The sequence below is a fragment of the Poromitra crassiceps genome (assembly GCF_964638095.1).
Source record: "Poromitra crassiceps genome assembly, chromosome: 14".
Lineage (NCBI taxonomy): Eukaryota > Metazoa > Chordata > Actinopteri > Beryciformes > Melamphaidae > Poromitra > Poromitra crassiceps.
Window position 1 is genome coordinate 20,734,217 of NC_139633.1, and position 25,028 is coordinate 20,759,244.

At 46.3% G+C, this 25,028-nt stretch overlaps 1 protein-coding gene across 1 annotated transcript in view; it reads right to left on the reverse strand.

The window, feature by feature from the left end:
- The window catches only part of mindy2 (MINDY lysine 48 deubiquitinase 2), a gene marked incomplete at both ends in the record, with an annotated part of 38,799 nt that overhangs the window by 5,698 nt on the left and 8,073 nt on the right, over positions 1 to 25,028 (reverse strand). The window contains 3 exons of the mRNA XM_083650592.1: positions 417 to 559; positions 6,417 to 6,519; positions 6,765 to 6,923. Coding sequence (XP_083506718.1) covers positions 417 to 559; positions 6,417 to 6,519; positions 6,765 to 6,923 — 405 coding nt within the window. The remainder of the gene's footprint in view (positions 1 to 416; positions 560 to 6,416; positions 6,520 to 6,764; positions 6,924 to 25,028) is intronic.

The following is a 25,028-nucleotide window of genomic DNA, read 5'->3' on the forward strand; positions in this document are numbered from 1 at the left end:
GAAGAACACGATGCAGGGAAGGTGTACAGTGAACTGGAAGCACTGAAGTGTGAGACAGTCTGACAGTTGGGAGAAGCAGAAAGGAGTTTGCCAAGTAATTCAGCTGTTAACAGAAATATTATAACACTGGATAGCAGCAAGGTCCCTGTCTTCATCCGCTGGACATAACAATTAGATATCTTAAAATAGTTATTTTAATCAAAGATCAATTAGATGCATCGTCTCGTGTGTGAAAATCAACAATCCATCAAAAGCACCATTTTACTGAATGGCCCAAAGAGAGGAGTTTGATGAATGCAGAGTTTGTAGTGGTTCGTTCAGACGAAAGAGAAGGCAACTTGTTTTCGAGGGTGAACCTATGTTTGCCTGGACATTAGCAGAGAAGCAGACAGTCCTGTTGCTGGTCTTTGTTTTACCTTGTATTTGATCATGGTGCTGAAGTGGTTGTTCCTGAAGAAGACGCAGAGCTCTCCCTCCTGCACGGTGGATGTGAGCTCACACAGGCCGTGGTAGGTCAGCTGAGTGGCCGTGCTGCTCAGGAACTGCTCGGCCACGATGCCTAGCGGACCGGCGGCAGAAAGAATAAAGATGCAGGGAAAAAAGAGGCAGAGGTTGACCTTTGACCTTTGTGAGTCCATAGCAAATACAGCAACGTGGAGCCCATAACCTGTTGAGTGACACTGTAGGAGCCGTTTCGGTAATATTGACGAGGTACATTTTTGCATGTGTTGTTGGTTTTGCCCTTAGGTTCATGTAATTCATGTACAGAAAACGAACTTCTGAGAGTGGATTCATGTTGTGGATTTGTTTTTCTCGTTATCGTGGTGCTCTTATTTTGAAGTCTTACCTATTGACCTGTGCATAGTTAATTACCTTTTTATTTGGACTATCAACACTTTCATCACCCTGTCATCTAGGTGCCATGTGATACTCGATGCATCACCTAAACCAGTGGTTCTCAAATTCTTTCACATGAGAGACCCCTAAACTGACAAGATTAGACCATCGACCCCCATTTGATATTATTTTGTCCCACAGTCCCCCATATGATAAGATTGATGCTTTTAGATGTTTTATTACAGAAAGTGTATACAACCCATGACCAAAATAGTCATTGTGTTACTTATGAATGGAATTATAGCAAAAATAAATTACCCCCCTTTTGGCTGGGGACCCCCTGGAACCCCCTCAAGGACCCCTGGGGGTCCCCGGACCCCCATTTGAGAACCACTGACCTAAGCTACAATCAACCATCAAACAAGGTCTGCACTTATGCATGCCAGTCATGGCTGGCTTGGAAAGCATGTTGGAAACCCTGCTGTGGCATCCATAGTGGCTGTTTGAGAATGTTGATTCCTTGCATTTGGAAGCCACAGTTACAACAGTAGACTCCACATAAAACATAAACGGACAGGCAGATGGTGAGTGACATCAGTGAGAGTGAGCTTTGAGAAACACAGACAAAATCAGTGTGAAAGACATACGGATGGAAGAATAGATAGACGAAGCCTGGCCTAGAAATGGTGGAATCTGCGCTTAGGAGGCGAACATAACAATTGTGGCTCTTTGATTGGTGTTTGTCCTACACAGTGAAAATATGTAATAATTAAGCCCATTAAAATGTTACAATGACAAATAGGAAGGTGGTTTATGAGGGTTTTATAAGCAGAATGAGACAGCTGAAATGATGTCAGTGCATTTAAAGGCTGCTCCATTTTAAACACGGTGTAAAGTGCTATTTTAGTTGATGGCTGGCCAGCCCATCTCTAGGCTATACAGTGCACAGTCCTCACCACAATGTCTCTAGGCTATATAGTGCCCAGTCCTCACCACAATGTCTAGGCTATATAGTGCCCAGTCCTCACCACAATGTCTAGGCTATACAGTGCACAGTCCTCACCACAATGTCTAGGCTATACAGTGCACAGTCCTCACCACAATGTCTCTAGGCTATACAGTGCACAGTCCTCACCACAATGTCTAGGCTATACAGTGCACAGTCCTCACCACAATGTCTAGGCTATACAGTGCACAGTCCTCACCACAATGTCTCTAGGCTATACAGTGCACAGTCCTCACCACAATGTCTAGGCTATACAGTGCACAGTCCTCACCACAATGTCTAGGCTATACAGTGCACAGTCCTCACCACAATGTCTCTAGGCTATACAGTGCACAGTCCTCACCACAATGTCTCTAGGCTATACAGTGCACAGTCCTCACCACAATGTCTAGGCTATACAGTGCACAGTCCTCACCACAATGTCTAGGCTATACAGTGCACAGTCCTCACCACAATGTCTAGGCTATACAGTGCACACAGTCCTCACCACAATGTCTAGGCTATACAGTGCACAGTCCTCACCACAATGTCTAGGCTATACAGTGCACACAGTCCTCACCACAATGTCTAGGCTATACAGTGCACAGTCCTCACCACAATGTCTAGGCTATACAGTGCACAGTCCTCACCACAATGTCTAGGCTATACAGTGCACAGTCCTCACCACAATGTCTAGGCTATACAGTGCACAGTCCTCACCACAATGTCTAGGCTATACAGTGCACAGTCCTCACCACAATGTCTAGGCTATACAGTGCACAGTCCTCACCACAATGTCTAGGCTATACAGTGCACACAGTCCTCACCACAATGTCTAGGCTATACAGTGCACAGTCCTCACCACAATGTCTCTAGGCTATACAGTGCACAGTCCTCACCACAATGTCTAGGCTATACAGTGCACAGTCCTCACCACAATGTCTCTAGGCTAGGCTATACAGTGCACAGTCCTCACCACAATGTCTAGGCTATACAGTGCACACAGTCCTCACCACAATGTCTAGGCTATACAGTGCACAGTCCTCACCACAATGTCTAGGCTATACAGTGCACACAGTCCTCACCACAATGTCTAGGCTATACAGTGCACAGTCCTCACCACAATGTCTAGGCTATACAGTGCACAGTCCTCACCACAATGTATCTAGGCTATACAGTGCACAGTCCTCACCACAATGTCTAGGCTATACAGTGCACAGTCCTCACCACAATGTCTAGGCTATACAGTGCACAGTCCTCACCACAATGTCTAGGCTATACAGTGCACAGTCCTCACCACAATGTCTCTAGGCTAGGCTATACAGTGCACAGTCCTCACCACAATGTCTAGGCTATACAGTGCACAGTCCTCACCACAATGTCTCTAGGCTAGGCTATACAGTGCACAGTCCTCACCACAATGTCTAGGCTATACAGTGCACAGTCCTCACCACAATGTCTCTAGGCTATACAGTGCACAGTCCTCACCACAATGTCTAGGCTATACAGTGCACAGTCCTCACCACAATGTCTCTAGGCTAGGCTATACAGTGCACAGTCCTCACCACAATGTCTAGGCTATACAGTGCACACAGTCCTCACCACAATGTCTAGGCTATACAGTGCACAGTCCTCACCACAATGTCTAGGCTATACAGTGTATAAAAATATACTATATTTTTGGAACACATGCCTCTTATAGATAAGACACTTAGCTGAGACTGGGCGGGTTCTGTTGTAACTGTGATCTCTGTAAACACAGCTAAATGTCAGGCACATCTATGATGCTGCAGCACAGGAAAACTGAACTGTTGCATTGAGGGGGAAAACGGTCTATAATTAGTGTTAATTTTGTCGTCTATTTTAAAATTTAGTCGTAGTCTTAGTCCTGTGTCAAATGTCCTTGTTAGTTTTTATCATATTTAGTCAAACTCATCCTCTTTTTGTTTAGTCAAGTTTTAGTCGACTAAAGGTTTGAGTATTTTTAGTCTCGTCTTAAGTCAATGAAACTGATAGTCTGAACATTTTAGTCTCGTCTTAGTCTTGGGGAAAAAGGTAGTCGACTAACATTTTTCGTCATAGTTTTTCGTAGACGAAATTAACACTACTCTACAATGTCTAGGCTATACAGTGCAAAAAAGCAATTCAAGTCAGGAGGGGATGGGGGGGGGGGTCTAACAAGTCCAGAACAGAAAGGGATGAACACAACTAGTGTAAATAGAAAGCATGATGTTGAATGAGAGAGTATTTACAGAGGAGAAGTGACACACAGCTGGTAGGGCTGCTGCTGCGAGCTGTGGAAGCAACTCATTGGTTGCGTAGCCACATGTACTTGGCTTTATTTGGACTGGGGGGTACCGGGTCAGTGGTTCTGTGCAGAAGGTGTTTGCACTGGCCAGTGGAACACGCACGCACGCACGCACGCACGCACACACACACACACACACACACACACACACACACACACACACACACACACACACACACACACACACACACACACACACACCATGTAATGGATGTGCAGCTGAGTGAATGTTCTCATCACTCTGCCGGGCTGGACTTGTACCATCCGATGTAAATAATGAAGAACTTGATACTTGACTGCAATGTGGAAACTTCAGAGAAAGAGGACATTATTAAAATGTCAGTCTGTTGTGTTCAGGCCATGACGAGATGTATTATCTTTGTCACGTTATTCTTTTGCTCCGTTATATCCCCTTTAACCACACAGGGAGCAAACTGAGAGGAGTGAATTGTGGGCCTTCTTAAGCAACAGGAAGCCACATTTCAACCGCATGCTGAACTCAACTCAACTCCACTCGCCTTTCTTGGTTTTCCGCTGGTCAAACACCGCGATGAGGCCATCCTTTTTTTTTAGTAGCACCATCATGGAAGTTCAAAGCCAGCTGAGGCGATACCAAAAGGTGACGTGAAAACACTGCAGACTACCGAGGTCAGAGAGAAGCACATATGCTAACATTAGCGACCAGGTTAGCTGGTGTGTAGGATTTCCCAAACTCTCGTGTTTTTTCCTCTCCCCCCAGCAGTCTTTTGTCTTGCTGCCTTCAGCCTCGTCTGAAATAAAATATGTCTCCTTGCTGTGATTAAAGGTCTTTTCACACAAAGGACGAAACCAAAAGATGTCACCTAACCGACCGTATCGCACTGCACTGGCCAGGGGCTCCGGGAACCATACTCGCCCTGCATGGCCAAGCCGGCTGTGGTGCGCTGCTCCCGGGGGAGAGGAGTCAGTGAGATCGGTGTCCCCCCCCCCCCCCCGTCCCGGACAGTTCTTCCCCTCAAACAACCCAGAGCAGAGGCTAGCCATGTGTCGGAGGTAAAATAATATCAGAAGTAATAACAAGTCCAGTTTGAACACAGTGCCAGCGGTGTGCGTTTGGTGAGCTCCGCATTTGGTGATCTAAACGTGTCGTTTTCAAATTTGTGTCAGCCAGGAGTGGGATAATGCCGCTAATATAGCGTTTTATAGCTGAAGAGTGAATCACTTGGTGTAATAACATAATCGAGACATTATAGATTTTCCTCTGATCAAGTTTGTAGGTGCGATGCCGACTTGTTCGCTACCAGTTGTGGGGGCCGGGCCGGTTTTCAATTGTTTTGAGAGAGAAAAAGTCCGCTCCTCAGGAAGCCCTTTGTAGTTGTGTGTAACGTCGGCTCTGCTATGCCGGAGGCGGGGGTTTAGCGAAGCCGGGGTCTTGCCTGGTGAGTTGCCGCCGGGGTAGAGGCTTCCCTTCTCCCCGTAGCGCAGCTCCTGTCCCCCGCACAGTGCATGCATGTGAGTTTGAGTAACAACAAAGTGATATCCATTCTCCTAGCCGATTGTCACATTTGCCCATGTACACTGTAGGTCATTTACAGGCACCAGTATTTCATAACCAGTTTAACAGTTCCGTGTATGGATTAAATTTTAACGTTATAGCCTACTTCGGCTATGGGCGGAGGACAGATATGCGGTCGCTATGACGACCAGGTGTGGGCGGAGGCGAGTAAACTTGCTATGGAAAACAGAGTCTATATCAAGTAGAGACAAGTAAGACCAGGTCGAGTAGAGCTGTACTGTGCTGTTATATGTGGTGGAAATGAGCCATAAACGACCATAAGCGAGTAGAGTTGAGTCAAGTTGAGCCGGTACCATGTGGTGGAACCGTGGCTATAGATGTAGGAGAAGGGAGAGGCAGGGAATAGGTACCATGTGGTGGAACCGTGGCTATAGATGTAGGAGAAGGGAGAGGCAGGGAATAGGTACCATGTGGTGGAAACGTGGCTATAGATGTAGGAGAAGGGAGAGGCAGGGAATAGGTACCATGTGGTGGAAACGTGGCTGTAGATGTAGGAGAAGGGAGAGGCAGGGAATAGGTACCATGTGGTGGAAACGTGGCTATAGATGTAGGAGAAGGGAGAGGCAGGGAATAGGTACCATGTGGTGGAAACGTGGCTGTAGATGTAGGATAAGGGAGAGGCAGGGAATAGGTACCATGTGGTGGAAACGTGGCTGTAGATGTAGGAGAAGGGAGAGGCAGGGAAGAGGGGCGGACAGAGGGAAAGCTAATGACAAGACTAAAGCACTCACCTTCTCCTGCCAGCTCACTGCTGTCTGACTGTTTGCACGATATGATCTTCTCCACCAGCTGGTTGTAGCTGCAGTTGCCCACTGCCTTGACAATGTCACGCATCTGAGAACAAAGAGAACAGATTATTAGGGAGAAGAGCCTTCACAACGCTTTTGTCCTATTGTGTACTATAAACAGAAGAACATAATGTCCTATAATATTTACAACAGAGAAAAAACACAGCTCGTAAGTAACAGGGTGTTCATATTTACGCTAACAGAATATCACAACGGTGGAAGAGGAGAGAGAGAGCTGCGCAGGGAGAGAAGAGAGGTCAAGGAAATAAGTTGGGTGGAGGTCAGTCTCACCTGGGGGTCAACCAGCCAGCCGTGGTAGAGGGGGATGTCCAGCAGATCAAACACAATGCATTCTGGGGTGTACTCAAAGACGCGCACCCCCGTGAACTTCACGTTCACATCCAGACCAGTCTGCAGCTTGTGCAGCACCGCCATGGCATCACTCATGTTCTGGGGAACAAGGAGGACAAGGTCTTGAATTCGGGGCATGACGAGGTTTGCTTCCATATTTACACATATTACAAATTCGGGGCATGACGAGGTTTGCTTCCATATTTACACATATTACAGAAACATAAGCTCCGCCCAGGCTCCACTACATCAGCTCAGCAATAGCATTAGGAAATATTAAAGGATAATACCAGCGTTGTTTGTTTTGTTTGCAACAATTTGTCTAGTTGCCCCTCTCTTCTTTTTTTTTTAATATTATTTTTTTTATCCCATTTTTATCCCTCATTAGTGCTCATTTTAATTTATTTATCCTGGGTGCTGCTCCACCCTCTGCCGATCTGGGGAGAGCCGAAACTGTGGGAGGATCACGCTATTCCAACGAGTTCCCCTCCCTCCGAACAGGCGCCCCGAACGACCAGAGGAGGCACTACTTCAGCGACCAGGATACTGCATGTTTTGGTGAGGGGTTCCTATAGACACTGCATGAAATAGGCCACGCCCATCACGGGGGAAATCGCTCCGCTCACTCCCATTCACCAGCGTCATTTTCCTTGAATTAAACATAGCTTAAAGCTGTTGTGTGGTGGGCTGCGCACACAACAAATGTAAAAAATCGCCAATTAAAGTTTTTTTTGTACTCAAAAACAAGGAAGCCATTGAGCATTCGCAAGAAGAAAATGTGGATTTAGCTGTCACGGAAGTAAGTTGGAGTGTTCATCTTCCATATATATGATCTTTGTGTGCAACACGTGACATAGGAGAACGCCAGCGCATCTGATGCCATCTGTCTGATGTTACACCAGCGTTATTTTCATTAATTTAAACATGCCTAAAAGCTTATGTCATAATATTTCACTTCAGGCCACTGTGTGGGATCGTTTATCCAGCGTTGTTTGGGCAATGAAAAGGGACACTGCTCCAGGCCAACTGAGTTCATTTTCTCAATGTACCTTTCCCTCTCCGTTGGAGGAAGTGTACTGAAATAATCTTTTGACATTATCTAAAAAGAAAACTGTCCAAATCCCTGTAAAACCCCGCAAAACTATTTATATCTGACGAGAGTTCCTCCGTTCGCCCCGGTTAGTCGCGGTTTGTTTTGCTAGCTGCAGTCGTCAGGCAGTGCTTCCTTGTATTTTCCCCCGTCTTGGGCGTGGCTTCTGAATGATGACGCGCGCCGCAGTGTCTCTATATGAAGGAAACCCCCAGGGGGCATGGGGAGAACATGCAAACTCCACACAGAAAGGCCCTCTTTGACGACCCCACCCGGGCGGTGGGCACTCAAGGACATGCGGACGGGCACGCACTCCTTCAGCGCTCACAGCGTCCCAGGTGGGAACTGAACCCAGGACCTTCTAGCTGTGAGGCGACAGCACTACCACTGCGCCACCGTGCCCCCCTCTTCTACTTTAATTCTCATGCTGTCTACACAAAGTCAGCACAGTTGGAGGTATGAGAGCTCGTTTTCCTGCTGTCAATCACCTGACGCCCACAGAAAGAAATTCCAGTACGTAATCATTCAGAAACATGTCACGTTTGACACCATAATCTTGTGTTTTAAAATTATGATAAATGAGTATATATTTAAAAAAATGAAACACACATACCAATCATTGCAAAATGACTGGGGGGATATTTCAACTAGACGTAGAAAGCAGACAGGCTGTAACTCTAAATGACACCCGCGTTCTCCTATAACTGCAGAGAAATTAATCTAAATTAAGTTCACTGTTTAGCATGGCGTCCGGGTAGTGTAGCTGTAGATTCCCTGCCTGCCAACATGAGGGTCGCAGGTTCACGCCCCCGTGTTACCTCCGGCTTGGTCGGGCGTCCATACAGTCACGATTGGCTGTGTCTGCGGGTGGGAAGCCGGATTGAGGGCATGTGACCTGGTCGCTGCACTAGCGCCTCCTCTGGTCGGTCAGGGCGCCTGCTCGGGGAGGGAACTGGTGGGAATGGCGTGATCCTCCCACGTGCTATGTCCTGCCGGTGAAGCTCCCTGCTATCAGGTGAAAAGAAGTGCCTGGCAACTGCGCATGTGTCTGTGGAAGCATGGTGCTAGTCTACGGCTCTCCCCAGATCGGCAGAGGGAGTGGAGCAGCGACCGGGGGAGCAGGGGGAAATTGGCCAAGTACAATTTGGGAGAAAATGGGGGGGAAATCAGAAAAAAAGTTCACTATTTAGTTACTGTACATCAGTGGTTCTCAACTGGTGTAGCCTCAGGACCCACTATTTTCCTTGTCATCAAGTCGCGACCCAAATTTCAGATTTTTTTTTAAACCACTCAAATTTATTGCACAAAAAATAGCGCATTAATTTAATACACAATGCCTTCATGCACTGTTATGAACCTCAAATGAACAAAAAAGTGCAACAGAAGTGCAACTAGGGCTAAAAACCAATTGAAATAAGGCAGTCTTATTTGAACTGTATGAAATATGAAATAAAAGGCAGACTTATCTTGAATTACATGCCTATATGTTTTTAAACAAGTTAATAATAATAATAAAACAAGTTAACCTGGTCATGCTAATCCAGTTTCAATAGTCTGAATTTAACTAATATGAAATAAAAAGGCACACTTTTCTTGAATCACAGGCAGGCTGCTTTTTAGTTAAACTGGTCATAACTTTTAATTAAACTGGGGCCATGCTAATCCAGTTTCAATCATCTGAATTGAACTAAAATTAAATATGAAATGAAAAGGCAGACTTCTCTTGAATTACAGGCAGAGCATATGCTTCAGCTTGTTAAACAAGTAAAACTGGTCAGGCTAATCCAGTTTCAATAATCTGAATTAATAATTAATTAATAATAACTTTTTTTTTTTGGGGGGGGGGGGCCAATGTCCGCGACCCAATCAAAACGGCCCGGCGAGCCACCTTTGGGTCGCGACCCACCAGTTGAGAAACGCTGCTGTACATCATCTGACACACAATGTCTGTGTAAACTTTAATTTTAATCAACATCACTAGATGAGTGACACTTTGCTTTAATATAATCTATGCTGCCTCTTGCATTTCAATCGTATTTCAGTTGCAGGATGAAATATATGACCATGTTTCTGGTTAACTTGAGGCAGGGCAATGGGTGATCAATGCTTATGGTTGATATACCGGGCGGCTGTAGCTCAGGAGGTAAAGCAGGTCGTCCACTAATCGCCTGGGATGAAAGAGGTCGGTGGTTCGATCCCCGCCTCCTCCGGTCTGCATGTCGAAGTGTCCTTGGGCAAGATACTGAACCCCAAATTGCTCACGATGGCTGTGCCAGCATGGTAGCTTGCAGTTGCCACCATCGGTACTAGTGTGTGTGTAAATGGGTGAATGTACCTACAGTACTCATTGTAAAGTGCTTTGGATAAAAGCGCTATATAAATGCTGGCCATTTACCATACTATTTCAGGGCTTAAACATTCAGTCTGAGACAGAGAGGACTATAGGGCAGAGTTCAGCCTGTAGCTGAAATCCTACTTACCGGTAGATGTGCAGTGAATCATAATTATGCTAGCTTTTTGTTGTTGTTGCTTTGCTGAGTTGACCTTCAATGACTGATTTATTCCGTTAACTTGTCCTAATTATGTCATATCTATTCTCTCATATGCTGTAACTTGTAACATGTAAGGAAGGACATACATCATGTGGTTAATTTGCATGGATGGCATCAGTCATAACAATGTCATGGTCTATACAGGTTTCATCAAAATGCATATAAAGCTACACTATGTGCACAACACAGGCCTTCAAGCTCATACAATATCAGATTTTTTTAGATGTTCATTCATTGACAATATGGGATTGATTTGTATGTATTTTGCAAACACTGTATTATGAAATAATGCTATATTCCTGCTTATTCAGTACGCTGTATTAAGAAATTACGACAATTTATACGCTACGAATGGAGATTTTTTTTTATTGACCAGGTGACCGATCATGTGGCCTCTCTAAAAGGCTGTTAATGGAGGTCGTGTTCATTGTCTTTCCTGTCTGATGAAGAGCAAGAGTAACCTGACTCTGCCAGACGGGGGCGGTATAGAGCATAATGGTTTGAAGCATCGCGGCGTAGCCATAGCGCGTGAGATTGCTATGGTGCTTTTTATGAAACACTGAATGTTTGTGGATCATGTATAGTGCTGTAATAGTGCTGCTTTTCTTGGCCAGGTCCCTTTTGAAAGAGAGATTATTAATCTCAATGAGGCTAACCTGAATAAATAAAGGTCACACATGCACGCACGCGCACGTCAGTCTCACACACACACACACACACACACACACACACACACACACACACACACACACACACACACACACACACAGTAAAGAATCCGCTTTCATTTCTTAACGCTGTTCATGACAAGATGCGCCCGGCAGTGCCTGCTGAAACACGGGACTTCCCACGTTCAAACATCATGTGACCTATAAATCCAACTATCATTGAGCCTCAAACTGTTGGAAATAATAACTAAATAGGCCAAGTTTTCCAGCATTGGGGAATTAACCACTTACACAATCTAGCATTCTGATTTTAAATCTAAAAACTAGCAGTGTTCTTCCAAGCAAGGCGCTTGAGCAATACACTGTGCCGGACACAAAATTACAATATCAATGCTCTGGGATTGTACATGCCGACATGAGGCTCTGTCAACTGTAATCTGCATACTCTCTCAGATGTTTGCTCCGTGTGTGTGTGTGTGTGTGTGTGTGTGTGTGTGTGTGTGTGTGTGTGTGTGTGTGTGTGTGTGTGTGTGTGTGTGTGTGTGTGTGTGTGTGTGTGTGTGTGTGTGTGTGTGTGAGTGTGTGTGTGTTTGGTCTGTACACCAATATTACAAATTATTAACAACAGAACCATGAACCAAAAACAACAACCTCAAATCAAAAAGACAGACTGGAGGACAAAAGTAAACCATTACAGTACATAGTTTCCCCTGTAGTTAATGATCAGTTGACAAGGCTACGAGTCCCACAGTGAGCGTGAGATAGCATCATGAAGCAGATGCTGAGTCCCACAGTGAGGGTGAGATAGCATCGTGAAGCAGATGCTGCCACGGCTCTAATGTGTCAGATGGACCATCAAGGCACTGAAGCACTTTGAAAGGTTTTCTGAATGACAATCTGTGACTCCACATGTTTAAAGGGACAGCTCACCCTAAAATCCAAAATACATATTTTTCCTCTCACCTGTACTGGTGCTATTTATCCATCTATATCGTTTTGGGATAGTTGCCTGAGTTTTGGAGATATCGGGCGCAGAGTTTCTACCTTCTCTCCAATACAATGGAACTAGATGGCACTCGGCTTATAGTGCTCGAAGCATCAAAAAAATACATTTGAAAAACTCAGAAGCATTGTCTCTTTCCAGAAATCATGACCCTGTTACTCAAGATAATCCACAGGCTTTGTTGTGAGCAGTTTCATGTAGGAACTATTTTCTTTTGCAGTCTCAAGTAGGAACTAGCTAGCAGCTAGCGGGTGTAGTTCGGTCAAAAGAAAATAGTTCCTTGATGAAACTGCTCATAACAAGGTCTGTGGATTATCTTAAGTAACTGGATCATGATTTCTGGAAAGAGACATTGCTGTTGAGTTTTTCAAATGTGTTTCTTTGGCACTTTGGGCACCACAAGCCGAGTGCCATCCAGTTCCATTGTATTGGAGAGAAGGCAGAAAGTCTGCGGCCGATATCGCCAAAACTCAGGCAACCAACACAAAATGATATCGATGGATAAGTAGCACTGCAGGTGAGAGGGAATATATGTATTTTGGATTTTAGGGTGAGCTGTCCCTTTAAATTACTCCCATGTGAAAAGATAGCCCCAAGTATTCAGTCCTTTTCACGGCTCTATATAGCTTGGAGGTTGTGCTCCTGTTTTCATGTGAGGGCGACAGTATATACTGTATATATATAAAAAAGGCACCACAATGCCAAGTTGGTTTTACTCTACGTCAGGGGTTTTCAAAGTCTGAGACTGTGGGCCTCCCCTCAGACCCCCCCCCCCCCCCTCCCCAATTAGTTTACTTGCTTAGTTTCGCTCGATCATGGATGCATGGGATCATCATCATGATTATGTGATTTGATTCCATGGCATATTAGACACTCAAAAACTGAGTCAAGATAGCCTGATATTGCTGCTTGACATAGCTTAGAGACGACACCACAAAGGTCTGTCTGAAGACAGACTAGAATTTGACTTAGTGCAAGTATGTAGTATGTACTATATATTTTGGCTATTCTACATGATCACCTTTTGATAATGTAATATTTTTTCCACTTCCATTCACTGAGCCTCCCCCTGAAACTGTTTGGACCCCCCCTGGGAAGGCCCGCCTCCCACTTTGAAAAGCTCTGGTCTAGGTTTTATGAGGGAAAGAGAGGAGCCCTCTCTACAGAATCCTCCCTCCTGTTACATGATCTCAGATCAATACTCCACTCTCACATGCCTGCAAGCCAGCTGCATAAAGAGTGATCTGTCTGTTTTCATCCACACGTTACACTTGGGAAAGCACAACCAAATGACCTGATGGAGAAACACACAGAAGCCAACTGTCACAAATACATGTCGGCTTTTATTCCACTAGCACTCTGGATGTGCTTATGGACTGCAAGAGCAACATTTCCATTCTATATGGATATATATATATATATATATATATATATATACACACACTGTATATATATCTTTTTTTTCTTCTTCTTTTTTTTTCTTAGCTGAATTAATTCTTTGGTACAGTCAAAATCTATGTATGTTTGGAAACGCGAGTGGGCAGAAAAAATTCATAGGCATAATAGGCCATTCTATTACACTGGAAACATGTTTAGCTTATTTATGTTTTTAATTTCACCCAAAGTGCGAGTCTCTGATGTCACAGCACTGACTCTCTGATGTCACAGCACTGAGTCTCTGATGTCACAGCACTGAGTCTCTGATGTCACAGGCACAGCACTGACAGTTGTATTGTCTTGGTTGTGGTCACGCCGATGCTTACACGTTTTAAAAACAAGATTTCTTTTTCCACTCATTCCTGACAACAACATTCTATTTCAGAGTGTTTCTTCTCCCGTCTCTTTGTTGTGGATGCTTACTGCTTCCTACTTGCATCACATGACCCTCATGTCAGTCAGCAGCACATTTCATGGGCTTGTCAGGGGCACGTAGCCTATATGCTAATAATGCTAATCGACATCAACAGACGTGCAACAGCCAATTCATGAGAAATTGTCATTCCTCCTCCTCCTCATCGTACAGAACGCCTGAGCGCACGGCACGCGCGCACTAAAGGGCTTGTGCTTGTTTGATGAATCCCACGCTGGTTTTTCTAGGCACTTTTCTCAAGAACAAAAGTAAGAAACGATGCCCATCGTTGGCTCGGCTTCAGTCCATATTTTCACTCCAATTAAACGGAAGAGACATCTTATACTATAGTCGTCTATTTCTTAACACTGGCATCGTGGATGAACGGTCCTGGAAAGCGAAAGAGCGCTTCACAGCTGTGTCCATTGAGGCCGATGCAGAACCAAACTACGCTCCGACTTCCATCCACAGCTCCTCGGAGTGAATATTTAACAAGGATATGAGGATTAGCTCATATCCTCCCGTGACAGATGATGTTTTGAAGCTGAATTTAGAAATAAAACTCGGCCTATATATTATTATGAACTCATACAGCTGCTCTCTTCAAAATCAGGGCAGTTTCAGACACTATTTGTCACGATCCAAAAACAAAGGCAAAAAGCAATGAAAAGACACCTCTCATGAGCACGATGTGATCAAGAGTAGACTTTTTGCACATTAGCATACTAGAGACTCACGCCATAGATATTATATTACTATAGATGGGTCACCGCAGGCTCCGCCAATTCGGTAGCAGCAAGTCTCCTAAATGGGCGTGGTCAACCATTGACTCAGACCTGCCGAAAGTCTCCTAAGTGGGCGTGTCCGTGGCAAACCATGGGCAAAAAAACCCACGTGACAAAATGGCAGGAAGTGAGTTGAAGTTGGGCCATCTTGCTTGAATCCCATCGTCTTTGCTCACTCTCTCTCCTCGCATCCCAGAGCCCTGCCCACTGTAGTAGTCTCCTTCAAACTCCACAGAGCAACCACAGCACCTAGCACAGACACACAGACCCGTTCCATACAGACAGACCTGTCCCGTACAGACAGACCCATCCCGTACAGACAGACCGGTACAGACACATCAGGAGGACACCCATAGGAGAAAGAGCCTGCTGCTCTGGGCCAGCGTCCAGGACCAGACCACCATAATTACTATGCAACACAAACGCTAACCACTCCCTCCGTCGTAACTCTGCGAGCCGAGGACGCCGACGTTTCATTTAAGAGGATGTATTTCAGCTCGACTTAAATTTAGAAAGACCAGGCCGGAGAGCGAGAAGCTACGCCGCACATGGTTTCTTCTCCTCTCTAAACGAGGGACAAGTGTGGATTGAAACCATTCACAGATGTGCTGCTGGTGGAGAGGCAGAGCTCCTCCCACACTGTAGAGATGGGAGGGAGCAGAGGAGCTGGGAGCTCCGTCTCCGAGTGCCTTTCCATGTGAGACACACACACACACACACACACACAACACAACACACAACACACACCCTCAGTGCTAGCCTGGAGCGGAAGCCAGCCATGCATCTCTAAGCGTTCACAGCCATGTGAAACAACATGATCTGACACTGCTGACCCCTGTTGTTCCCTGGGCCTCGCAAGACATTTCTTATGTAACCTATATAGGAGTAGGGCGGGGGGGGGAGATGCACCTACATTATATAGAGAGGCAAAGTGAACGTCACTTCCTGCTTCAGCACTGTACCAGAGATTTTCATCCACCATTTATTTTCCCATAGACATTTTGTAAAATGCTTATAAAAAACAGTCCCGCTATATTTAGAATCGGGAGAGACCATAGAACATTTCACTCAGACCAAAAAAAGAAAAAAGAAAAGAAAAAATATTTTCTTTAAATCCGCAATTCTTTTACATTTTGGTCTGAGTGAAATTGTATGTGGTCTCTCCCGTTTCTAAATATATCTGAACCGTTTGGGTTGAACAAGTAAAACTATTTTTATAAGCATTTGTCTATGGGAAAATAAATGTTGGATGAAAATCTCTGGTACAGAGCTGAAGCAGGAAGTGACGTTCCACTTTGGCTCTCTATAGAAGTGGGGGGGGGAGGGAGGGATGCTAGTAAGCAGCAGTTATATATGGCTCGCAATCAACCCATTGCTAATTTCCATATTAGCGAACATGCGCTGCCCTCTGCGACCTGCCGACCTCAATGCAAATGTTGTGCAAAGCCAGTGGAGTGTATGTGTAACAGGGTTGTTATAGTTTGTTGAAGTTCGACAAAATTCTTTATTATTTTTATCTGGCAAGCTAGTCTTGCAGGTTTATTACTTTCTTTGGTTTTACATTTTGTTAATCTATGCAAGGGTTCTCTTTTTATTTGTTGCACTTAGCGCCCTCTAGTGGCTTGTGGTGGATGGTGGTAAACATAGCAACCAGGAAGTCGTCAGCTCGCCCCCTTTGCTAGCTGACGTCTTCACCTATGGTACGTACTGAAACAGCTCCATGGCTTTTGTCAAATGCTAAGTTATAAATCTAACTTCACTCAGATCAAAGTGTATAGGAAGTGACATGAATAGTCTGGTCACGCTATGTGACTGTCTGTAAGTTGTAGTTCCACCGTCAATGCTGTTGTTTTGATCAGTGAAGTGTGATAGCTTGTGTAGTGGTTAGCTGCTACTGTGTCATGCCCTATCGTTCTAACGAAGTATTGCGCAACTAATGCAACATTGCGACTGCTTCAGTGTGTTGAATGTATTCCTATTCTGGTGTGCAGGGGCATGGAGCTGTGTGTGTAAATGTCACAGTCATCACCATCCACAATCGTGTGTTTGTTTACAGGTATGTTTTGCACTATTTTATGAACACTGTAAAAACTGCATAGAATTATTTTGTTATTTATTTTGTCATATAAATATAGAAAAAATGGGTTCATGGTAGTTTATGTGAGAACACAAAATACATATTTTGTATGTTTTATTTGAAGATGTTTTATTTTATTTTGTAAGAGGAAAAACTATACGATCACTATGTGAGAGAGTTGTACAGTACCCCTTTGCTAGCTGACGTCTTCACCTATGGGGCATGGAGCTGTGTGTGTAAATGTCACAGTCATCACCATCCACAATCGTGTGTTTGTTTACAGTGGAGCTGGAAAATAAATGCCGTGAACCTGAGAGAAGTTGTAGCGTGGTTCTTCAGTCTGCTGTGGGTGAACCAGAAGAAGGGGTTACATCTGGTGCCGTGACCTCGTGACTACAGAAGATCAGCCTACCGCCGATCCAGCCTACAGCGGACTGCATTACGACTCAGTTTTGCACAGACACTAAGGTTTCACTAGCAGTAGGAGAAAAAATATAGTGGAGCAGGAATTAATATTGGCCTAGAGCCGTTTGTTTTGTTTGTGGCTGTTTTAAGTTTCTCTGCCACTCAAGCCAATTTGGAAGGTATTTGGTGACCCTGCTCCATTCTAAATTGTATTTGGCCATATAGCAGTAGAAGTGGCTTTTGAGTTGATCGTCAGTTATCAGCCACTGAGGTTAACCAAAAAAAAAAAAAAAAAAAAAATTATATCCTGCGTTTGTGCAGCTTGTTGTTTTCTGCACTTGGGTGATTTGTTTTTTTCTTTCTTTTCATGTTTTTGATGGTCAGCTTTCACTGATTGAATTGGCCATACGGATGAGCAGATGGCAGAGGGAACAAGCATACAGTTTGACAGTATGCAACCAGGGAACATGGATGTGCGTCCTAAGAGTTTTGGTAGAGGGATGTCTTTACATACTAGCCCAGTAGCTCAGTACCCTTGCCAGGGTACCCCGGGTTATGGTAGGGGCGTTCCTGCTAACGCTGACGAGTGTGGGGCTAGTCTATTGGTTCACCAGGGTGCCCAGTCCCCTTACGCTTCTACTCCTATTCACCCCCACTCTACCCCTATTCACCCCCACTCTACTCCTATTCACCCCCACTCTACTCCTATTCACCCCCACTCTACCCCTATTCACCCCCACTCTACCCCTATTCACCCCCACTCTACCCCTGCTCATCCCCAGTGTGGTGAGACAGACAATACACTCAGGCATTTGAGTGTTTTAATCACAGAGCTGGGGAAACACATAGGAGATTCGGTCACAGCTAGGTTGCTGTCAGATCGGGAGAGTACAAGTAGCCAGGGCAGGGATGGCAGGTGTTCACAGGCTTGTGGCACCACAGTGGACCTTTCACAGCTCAACAGGGTTCTTAAGTCAGACGGTAAAGAACCCTCCGTCTTCCGCGGTGAGGCAACCGACAAATGCTCTGTCCATGAGTGGGTTGATCTAATGTCGATGTACCTGAAAAAGAAGAGGGTTGGCGTTGCGGACCAGGCTGATGAGATTATGGGCAAGCTTATGGGAAGGGCCAGGGATGTGGTGAGGATAGGCATACGCAGTGACCCGTCACTTAGTGTTGAGCAGCAACCTGACACAATCTATGCTATCCTAAAGCAACATTTCAGTGACCTGTCCTACTCATGCATGCCACTTGCTGATTTCTATAGCACGCTTCCCAGGGCTCATGAGAGTCCCATTGACTACTGGGTGCGTCTGAATAAGGTAGCTGATGTAGCAGAAGAATGTCTTGAGCGCCAGGGGAAAAGCATGGGGAACCTTAACAAAGAGGTGGCTATGATGTTTGTGAGACACTGTAATGAGCCTTCCTTGTCTGTTGTATTCAAAAGCAAGCTAGCTGACAGCTGGACAGCAAAAGAGGTCCAAGAGAGGATTGATGAATACCACAGAGAGTCAAAGTCCAGACCCAGTAAACCTACAGCAGAACGCTCTGCCAGACAGGCTGTTGCTGTGGTGGGTAGGGATACACAGGAGGTAGGGAGACCTGAGCCTGAGGTTAGTGTGTTGCATTGCCACAAGCAGAGTGCAAGCCAGCCCCAGCAAGGCGTGGATCTTGCTTCAATACAAAACAGCATGGACAAGATGGCCGAGATGCTTGGCGAGGTGTTGAGTAGTTTAGCTGCCCCTACAAGACCTCCTGCCTTCCGGGGCCACAACCTGTCATTTAGGAAGGGCAGGGTTTCTGGGTCTAGAAGCTGCAGCATTTGCAGTGACAGCTCTCATTCTACCATTGCCCACTGTCAGTTGCACGACCTGTGTTTCCTGTGTCACCAGCCAGGCCACATGAAGCTTCAGTGCCCAAACGCGTCCTCTCATACACCACCGCCTGCCCCTGCCTCCCCTTTGCATCAGGGAAACTAGACAGCCTGCATTTTGAGAGGGGCGGTGTGGGCTTTAGTGATAACTCCCTCAGTGATGATCTACAGTCAGTATACGATTCAGTACGTGAGAGTCTCCCCAGTCACCAGACAGTCGTTCTACAGAACACACAGCGTTTGAGAGGCAGCGATAGTTTGTTTTACACGCCTGTGGTTGTCAATGGGTGTGAAACAGTAAACGCCATGCTAGACACAGGTTCTATGGCATGTTCTGTTAGTGAGGCTGTAGAAGAGAATCTCATTGCTGCTGGTGTCCTGAACAGTGATGTTCAGCAAGACTTAGATATTGTCCTGATCGGATGTGGGGGGCAGAGGGTCACTCCAAAGAGAGTTTGCGATCTGCAGCTTGAAGTATATGGATGTACAGTGAGTGTGCCCACACTGGTTGTTCCCGGTCAGGTGGATGACCTCATCATAGGGACAAATGTAATCAAGCATCTGACACGCAGATTCAAAGAATCAGACAAATACTGGAAGATGGTTTCTGAGACGACTGGTCCTGATATTGGAGGGCGTGATGACTTCCTTGCCATGCTTGCTGGTATCCACCGGTGGAAAGGCGAAGATGTGCCCGACATCGTAGGGACAGTCAAACTCAACAGTGCTGTAACACTCTTGCCTGGACATGAACACCTGGTGTGGGGAAAGCTCCCGGGGAAATCACGCGGATCCCCAGGCTGCACCGTGGTGGTTGAGCCAACACAGTCTCATTCCATCCCAAGAAATGTTCTTGTTGGCAGGGTGGTGACTCCCTTGTGGGGAGATGGATGGGTCCCTATGAAGGTCATAAACCCCACAAACAGGCCAATAACGATCAAGAGGAATGCTAAATTGGCGGATGTGTACCCATGCCTAGCTGTTGAGGAAATCCAGCCTGCTGAGAGTTTGTGTGTCAAGTCCAACAGCCAACATGTCACAGCTGAACGAGCCTCAGAGTTGCCTGACGTGGCAGAAGCCTTGAGGGAACATGGCTTGAGTGACTTGGATCTCGACTCGTGCGAGGTCTCAGATCAATGCAAGACAAAGATGTGCGAGCTCGCCCTGAAATACTCTGACATCTTCTCCAAGCACAGACTTGACTGTGGCGAGGTGAAAGACTTTGTTCACAAGATCCATCTAGTGGATGAAAGACCTTTCAAGCTCCCTTACAGACGTGTGCCACCTGCTCACTACCAGATACTCAGAGTGACGCTGAATGAAATGGAGGAGAAAGGAATCATCAGAAAGTCAACCAGTGAGTTTGCCTCGCCACTCGTCTTAGTCTGGAAGAGGAACGGTGACCTGCGCATCTGTACTGACTTCCGTTGGCTCAACGCCCGGACGGTGAAGGACGCTTACCCCCTTCCACATCAGGCAGACTGCCTTGCTGCTCTGGGGGGTAACGCGCTGTTCAGTACCATGGACCTCACGTCCGGATTTTACAATGTCCCTCTTCACGAAGACCACAAGAAGTTCACAGCCTTTTCCTCACCTGTTGGCCTTCATGAGTATAACAGACTCCCGCAAGGTCTGTGTAACAGCCCGGCAAGTTTCATGCGTATGATGATGATAATTTTTGGTGATCAAAACTTCATGAACTTGCTCTGTTATCTTGATGACCTACTGGTCTTTGCGCCAAGTGAGGAGGAGGCGGTGAGGAGGCTCGAGATGGTCTTTGAGCGGTTGCGGGTACACAACCTTAAGTTGGCCCCCAAGAAGTGTCATCTTCTGCGCCGATCAGTCCGCTTCCTGGGCCACATTGTAGACAGTAGTGGTGTATCGACAGATCCCGATAAGGTGGAAGCCATACATAAAGTGTCTAAGTCAGACTTGATGCTTCCAGATGGTCAGACCCCATGCCCCAAAAAGGTCAAGTCATTCTTGGGGTTAGTCATGTGGTACCAACGCTTTATCCCAGGCTGCTCTGCTGTGGCGAAACCTCTCAACCGGTTGACAGCCGAGTCAAAGGTCAACAATTCAAAGAAAGGGAAGGGGCGAAAGCGCGTGACAGCTTACAGGAAGCTGACAGCTGCGGACTGGACCCCAGAGTGCGACCAGGCACTGCAGAACCTGAAAGACGCCCTGCTCAATAATGTCATACTGGCTCACCCCGATTTCTCCAAGCCCTTCGTCCTTTCCACTGACGCGTCGTCTGACGGCTTAGGTGCTGTCCTGTCCCAGGTAGCCCCAGGTGATGAGCGGGCTCGGCCTATAGCGTTTGCTAGTAAGTCCTTGAACAAGGCCCAGAGCAATTATCCCGCTCACCGCTTGGAGTTTCTGGCGCTAAGATGGGCGGTCTGTGAGAAATTCAGCCACTGGCTCAAAGGTCATGTTTTCACCGCTTGGACAGACAACAACCCGCTCGCCCATATTCTCACCAAGCCAAAGCTAGATGCGTGCGAGCAACGCTGGGTTGCAAAGTTGGCTGCTTACGAGTTTGACATCAAATACGTGCCTGGGCCGAAGAATGTTGTTGCAGACGCCCTCAGTAGAAAGCCTTTTGCAGGGAAGAGGATCGGTGAACGTCTGATCAGTGAGCCATATGGATGTCTACTGGAGGAGTCAGAGGGGCTGTCTGGAGGTGATGTTCAGGAGGCCTTCAGGTGGTCGAATGTCCGCCAATCTACTCAGAAAGCTGAGAGAAGAGGCAAGAAGGCGGCGCCTGTTGCAGCAGCACACTCAGTTGGCTCCCTGTCTGGAGCTGAAGTGTCGGCTCTCCTAGACTCTCATAATAACTGGGACACAGCTGCAAGAATCAGATCCACAGTCCTGGTTGGCCACGTCCAGAGTGTCATGTCTGTTGGCCAAGATGCATTGCCGTCTATCTCGAAGCAAGATCTCAGAGACAAGCAGCGGGAAGATGCCGACTTAACGAGAGTGATGTTCTATGTCGAGCGGCATCGCAGACCTTCAAGGAGGGAGAGACCCAACGAGGCTGTGAGTGCTTTGAGACTGATGAGGCAGTGGGAGAAGTTGGTGCTAGAAGATGGCATCCTGTATCGTGTGTCCAAAGATCCCATCACCAGGAAGAAGAGACACCAGTATGTCGTTCCTTTGTCACTAAGGGAGGCTGCTGTGTGTGGGTGTCATGAAGATGCGGGTCACCAGGGTCAAGACAGGACCTTCTCCCTTGTGAAGCAGAGGTTCTACTGGAGCTCTATGGAGCGGGATGTTAGAGACCACGTGAAGCGCTGTGCCAGGTGTGTGATGGGAAAGACGCCAGAGCCGGATGGCCGTGCGCCGCTTGAGAGCATCAAAACGACAGCGCCCTTGGAATTAGTATGCATAGACTTCTGGACAGCGGAGGATTCCAAGAACCGCAGTGTTGATGTATTGGTCGTGACGGACCACTTCACCAAACTGGCGCACGCATTCCACTGCCCTGACCAGACAGCCAAGCAGGTGGCAAGGAAATTGTGGGATAATTTCTTCTGCTACTATGGCTTCCCCCAGCGAATACACTCAGACCAGGGCGCCAACTTCGAGAGCGAGTTGATAGCGGCCCTTCTTCAGGTCTCAGGCGTCAAGAAGTCCCACACCACAGCTTATCACCCGATGGGGAACGGGTCAGCTGAGCGTTTCAATCGTACATTGGGAAATATGATTAGGACGCTCCCACCACGTGCAAAGCAGAGCTGGCCTCAGATGTTACACACCTTGACGTTTATGTACAACAGCACCACCCATGAGACTACTGGTTTCCCTCCATTCTACCTTATGTTTGGTCGGGTACCTCGTCTGCCAGTCGATGTTCTGTTCAAGTCTGCTCTGAGAGATGATGGTGAGGTCTCGTTCCCACAGTACGTTGAGGGGCTGAAGAAAGATCTGCGAGAGGCCATGGTGCTGGCGGAGAAGCATGCTGGTAATGAGCAGAGGAGACAGGCCGACATATACAACCGGAGGGTCAAGGGGGTGGAGATCGAGCCCGGTGACAGAGTTCTCCTAGCAAACAAGGGAGAGAGAGGGCGCAAGAAGTTGGCGGACCGATGGGGTGATGTGGTTTATACCGTGGTCAACAGCAACCCCAGAACCCACACCTTTGAGGTTCGTCATCCCATCTCAGGCCAGTCGAAGGTTGTCCACCGTAACTTGATGCTCTGTGTGAATTTCTTGCCAGCCTTGCCCGAAGCTGATGAGTGTGACTCCCTAGTCTCTACCTGTGCTTCGGATGATGAGTCGGTGGATCTCTCCACTGGACAGCCTACACAACCTGACTGTCCCTCTCTGATCTCTTCCCGTGCTTCAGATGGGAATGAAGTTCTGGATCTCTCCACTGAACGCCTTGCACAGCCTGACGGTGCAGCAGATCATACCGCCCGTACCCAGCATTGGGTTTCTCAGATTCCTATGGAAGGCACTGATCACACGCTCAAAGTTCTTGTGCCACCGTCAGAGAGTCAGGTCGTGGATGATGTCCATGTAGATGTGTGTCTGGCGGGTTCGTCTCCGGCTGGAGGCGTTCCTTTAAGTATTTCAGACTCTAATAATGGCCAGAGCTGCCAGAGTAACACAGAGCGAGTTGGGTCTGACACTTCTAAGACAGTTGCATCTGATCTATGCCCTGAAAGTGTAACAACTGTCAAGAGCAGGGCTGGCCGTGTCGTTAGACCTGTCAGTAGGCTTATCCAGACTATGAACGGTCAGAAACTGCACACGCAGACTGATAAGCTGAGAACATGGGCTAGTTCCTTGTTTAGTGTGAACACAGTGTGTTAGATTCCTTTCCGTTTTTTTTCCAATTCACCGTTGCTTTCTTCCATACCTCTGTGCCACGCCATTGTAGATGGCTAATCTGAGTTTGAATTGAATGTGAGAAGTGTATACTGGCACTTTTTATGTCATCTGTGAAGGGTTTGTGATAAGCGCTGCACTGCCCTCCTGAGTTCTTTACTGAACAGCTTCATGGCTTGACGGGACACATTGTTGTGTGTTGTTCATTCAAAGTGTTGGTTGTGAGGTATGGAGGGATGCATTTGAAGGTGTTTTGGAATTTTGACGAATTCAGGGGAGGAGAATGTAACAGGGTTGTTATAGTTTGTTGAAGTTCGACAAAATTCTTTATTATTTTTATCTGGCAAGCTAGTCTTGCAGGTTTATTACTTTCTTTGGTTTTACATTTTGTTAATCTATGCAAGGGTTCTCTTTTTATTTGTTGCACTTAGCGCCCTCTAGTGGCTTGTGGTGGATGGTGGTAAACATAGCAACCAGGAAGTCGTCAGCTCGCCCCCTTTGCTAGCTGACGTCTTCACCTATGGTACGTACTGAAACAGCTCCGTGGCTTTTGTCAAATGCTAAGTTATAAATCTAACTTCACTCAGATCAAAGTGTATAGGAAGTGACATGAATAGTCTGGTCACGCTATGTGACTGTCTGTAAGTTGTAGTTCCACCGTCAATGCTGTTGTTTTGATCAGTGAAGTGTGATAGCTTGTGTAGTGGTTAGCTGCTACTGTGTCATGCCCTATCGTTCTAACGAAGTATTGCGCAACTAATGCAACATTGCGACTGCTTCAGTGTGTTGAATGTATTCCTATTCTGGTGTGCAGGGGCATGGAGCTGTGTGTGTAAATGTCACAGTCATCACCATCCACAATCGTGTGTTTGTTTACAGGTATGTTTTGCACTATTTTATGAACACTGTAAAAACTGCATAGAATTATTTTGTTATTTATTTTGTCATATAAATATAGAAAAAATGGGTTCATGGTAGTTTATGTGAGAACACAAAATACATATTTTGTATGTTTTATTTGAAGATGTTTTATTTTATTTTGTAAGAGGAAAAACTATACGATCACTAT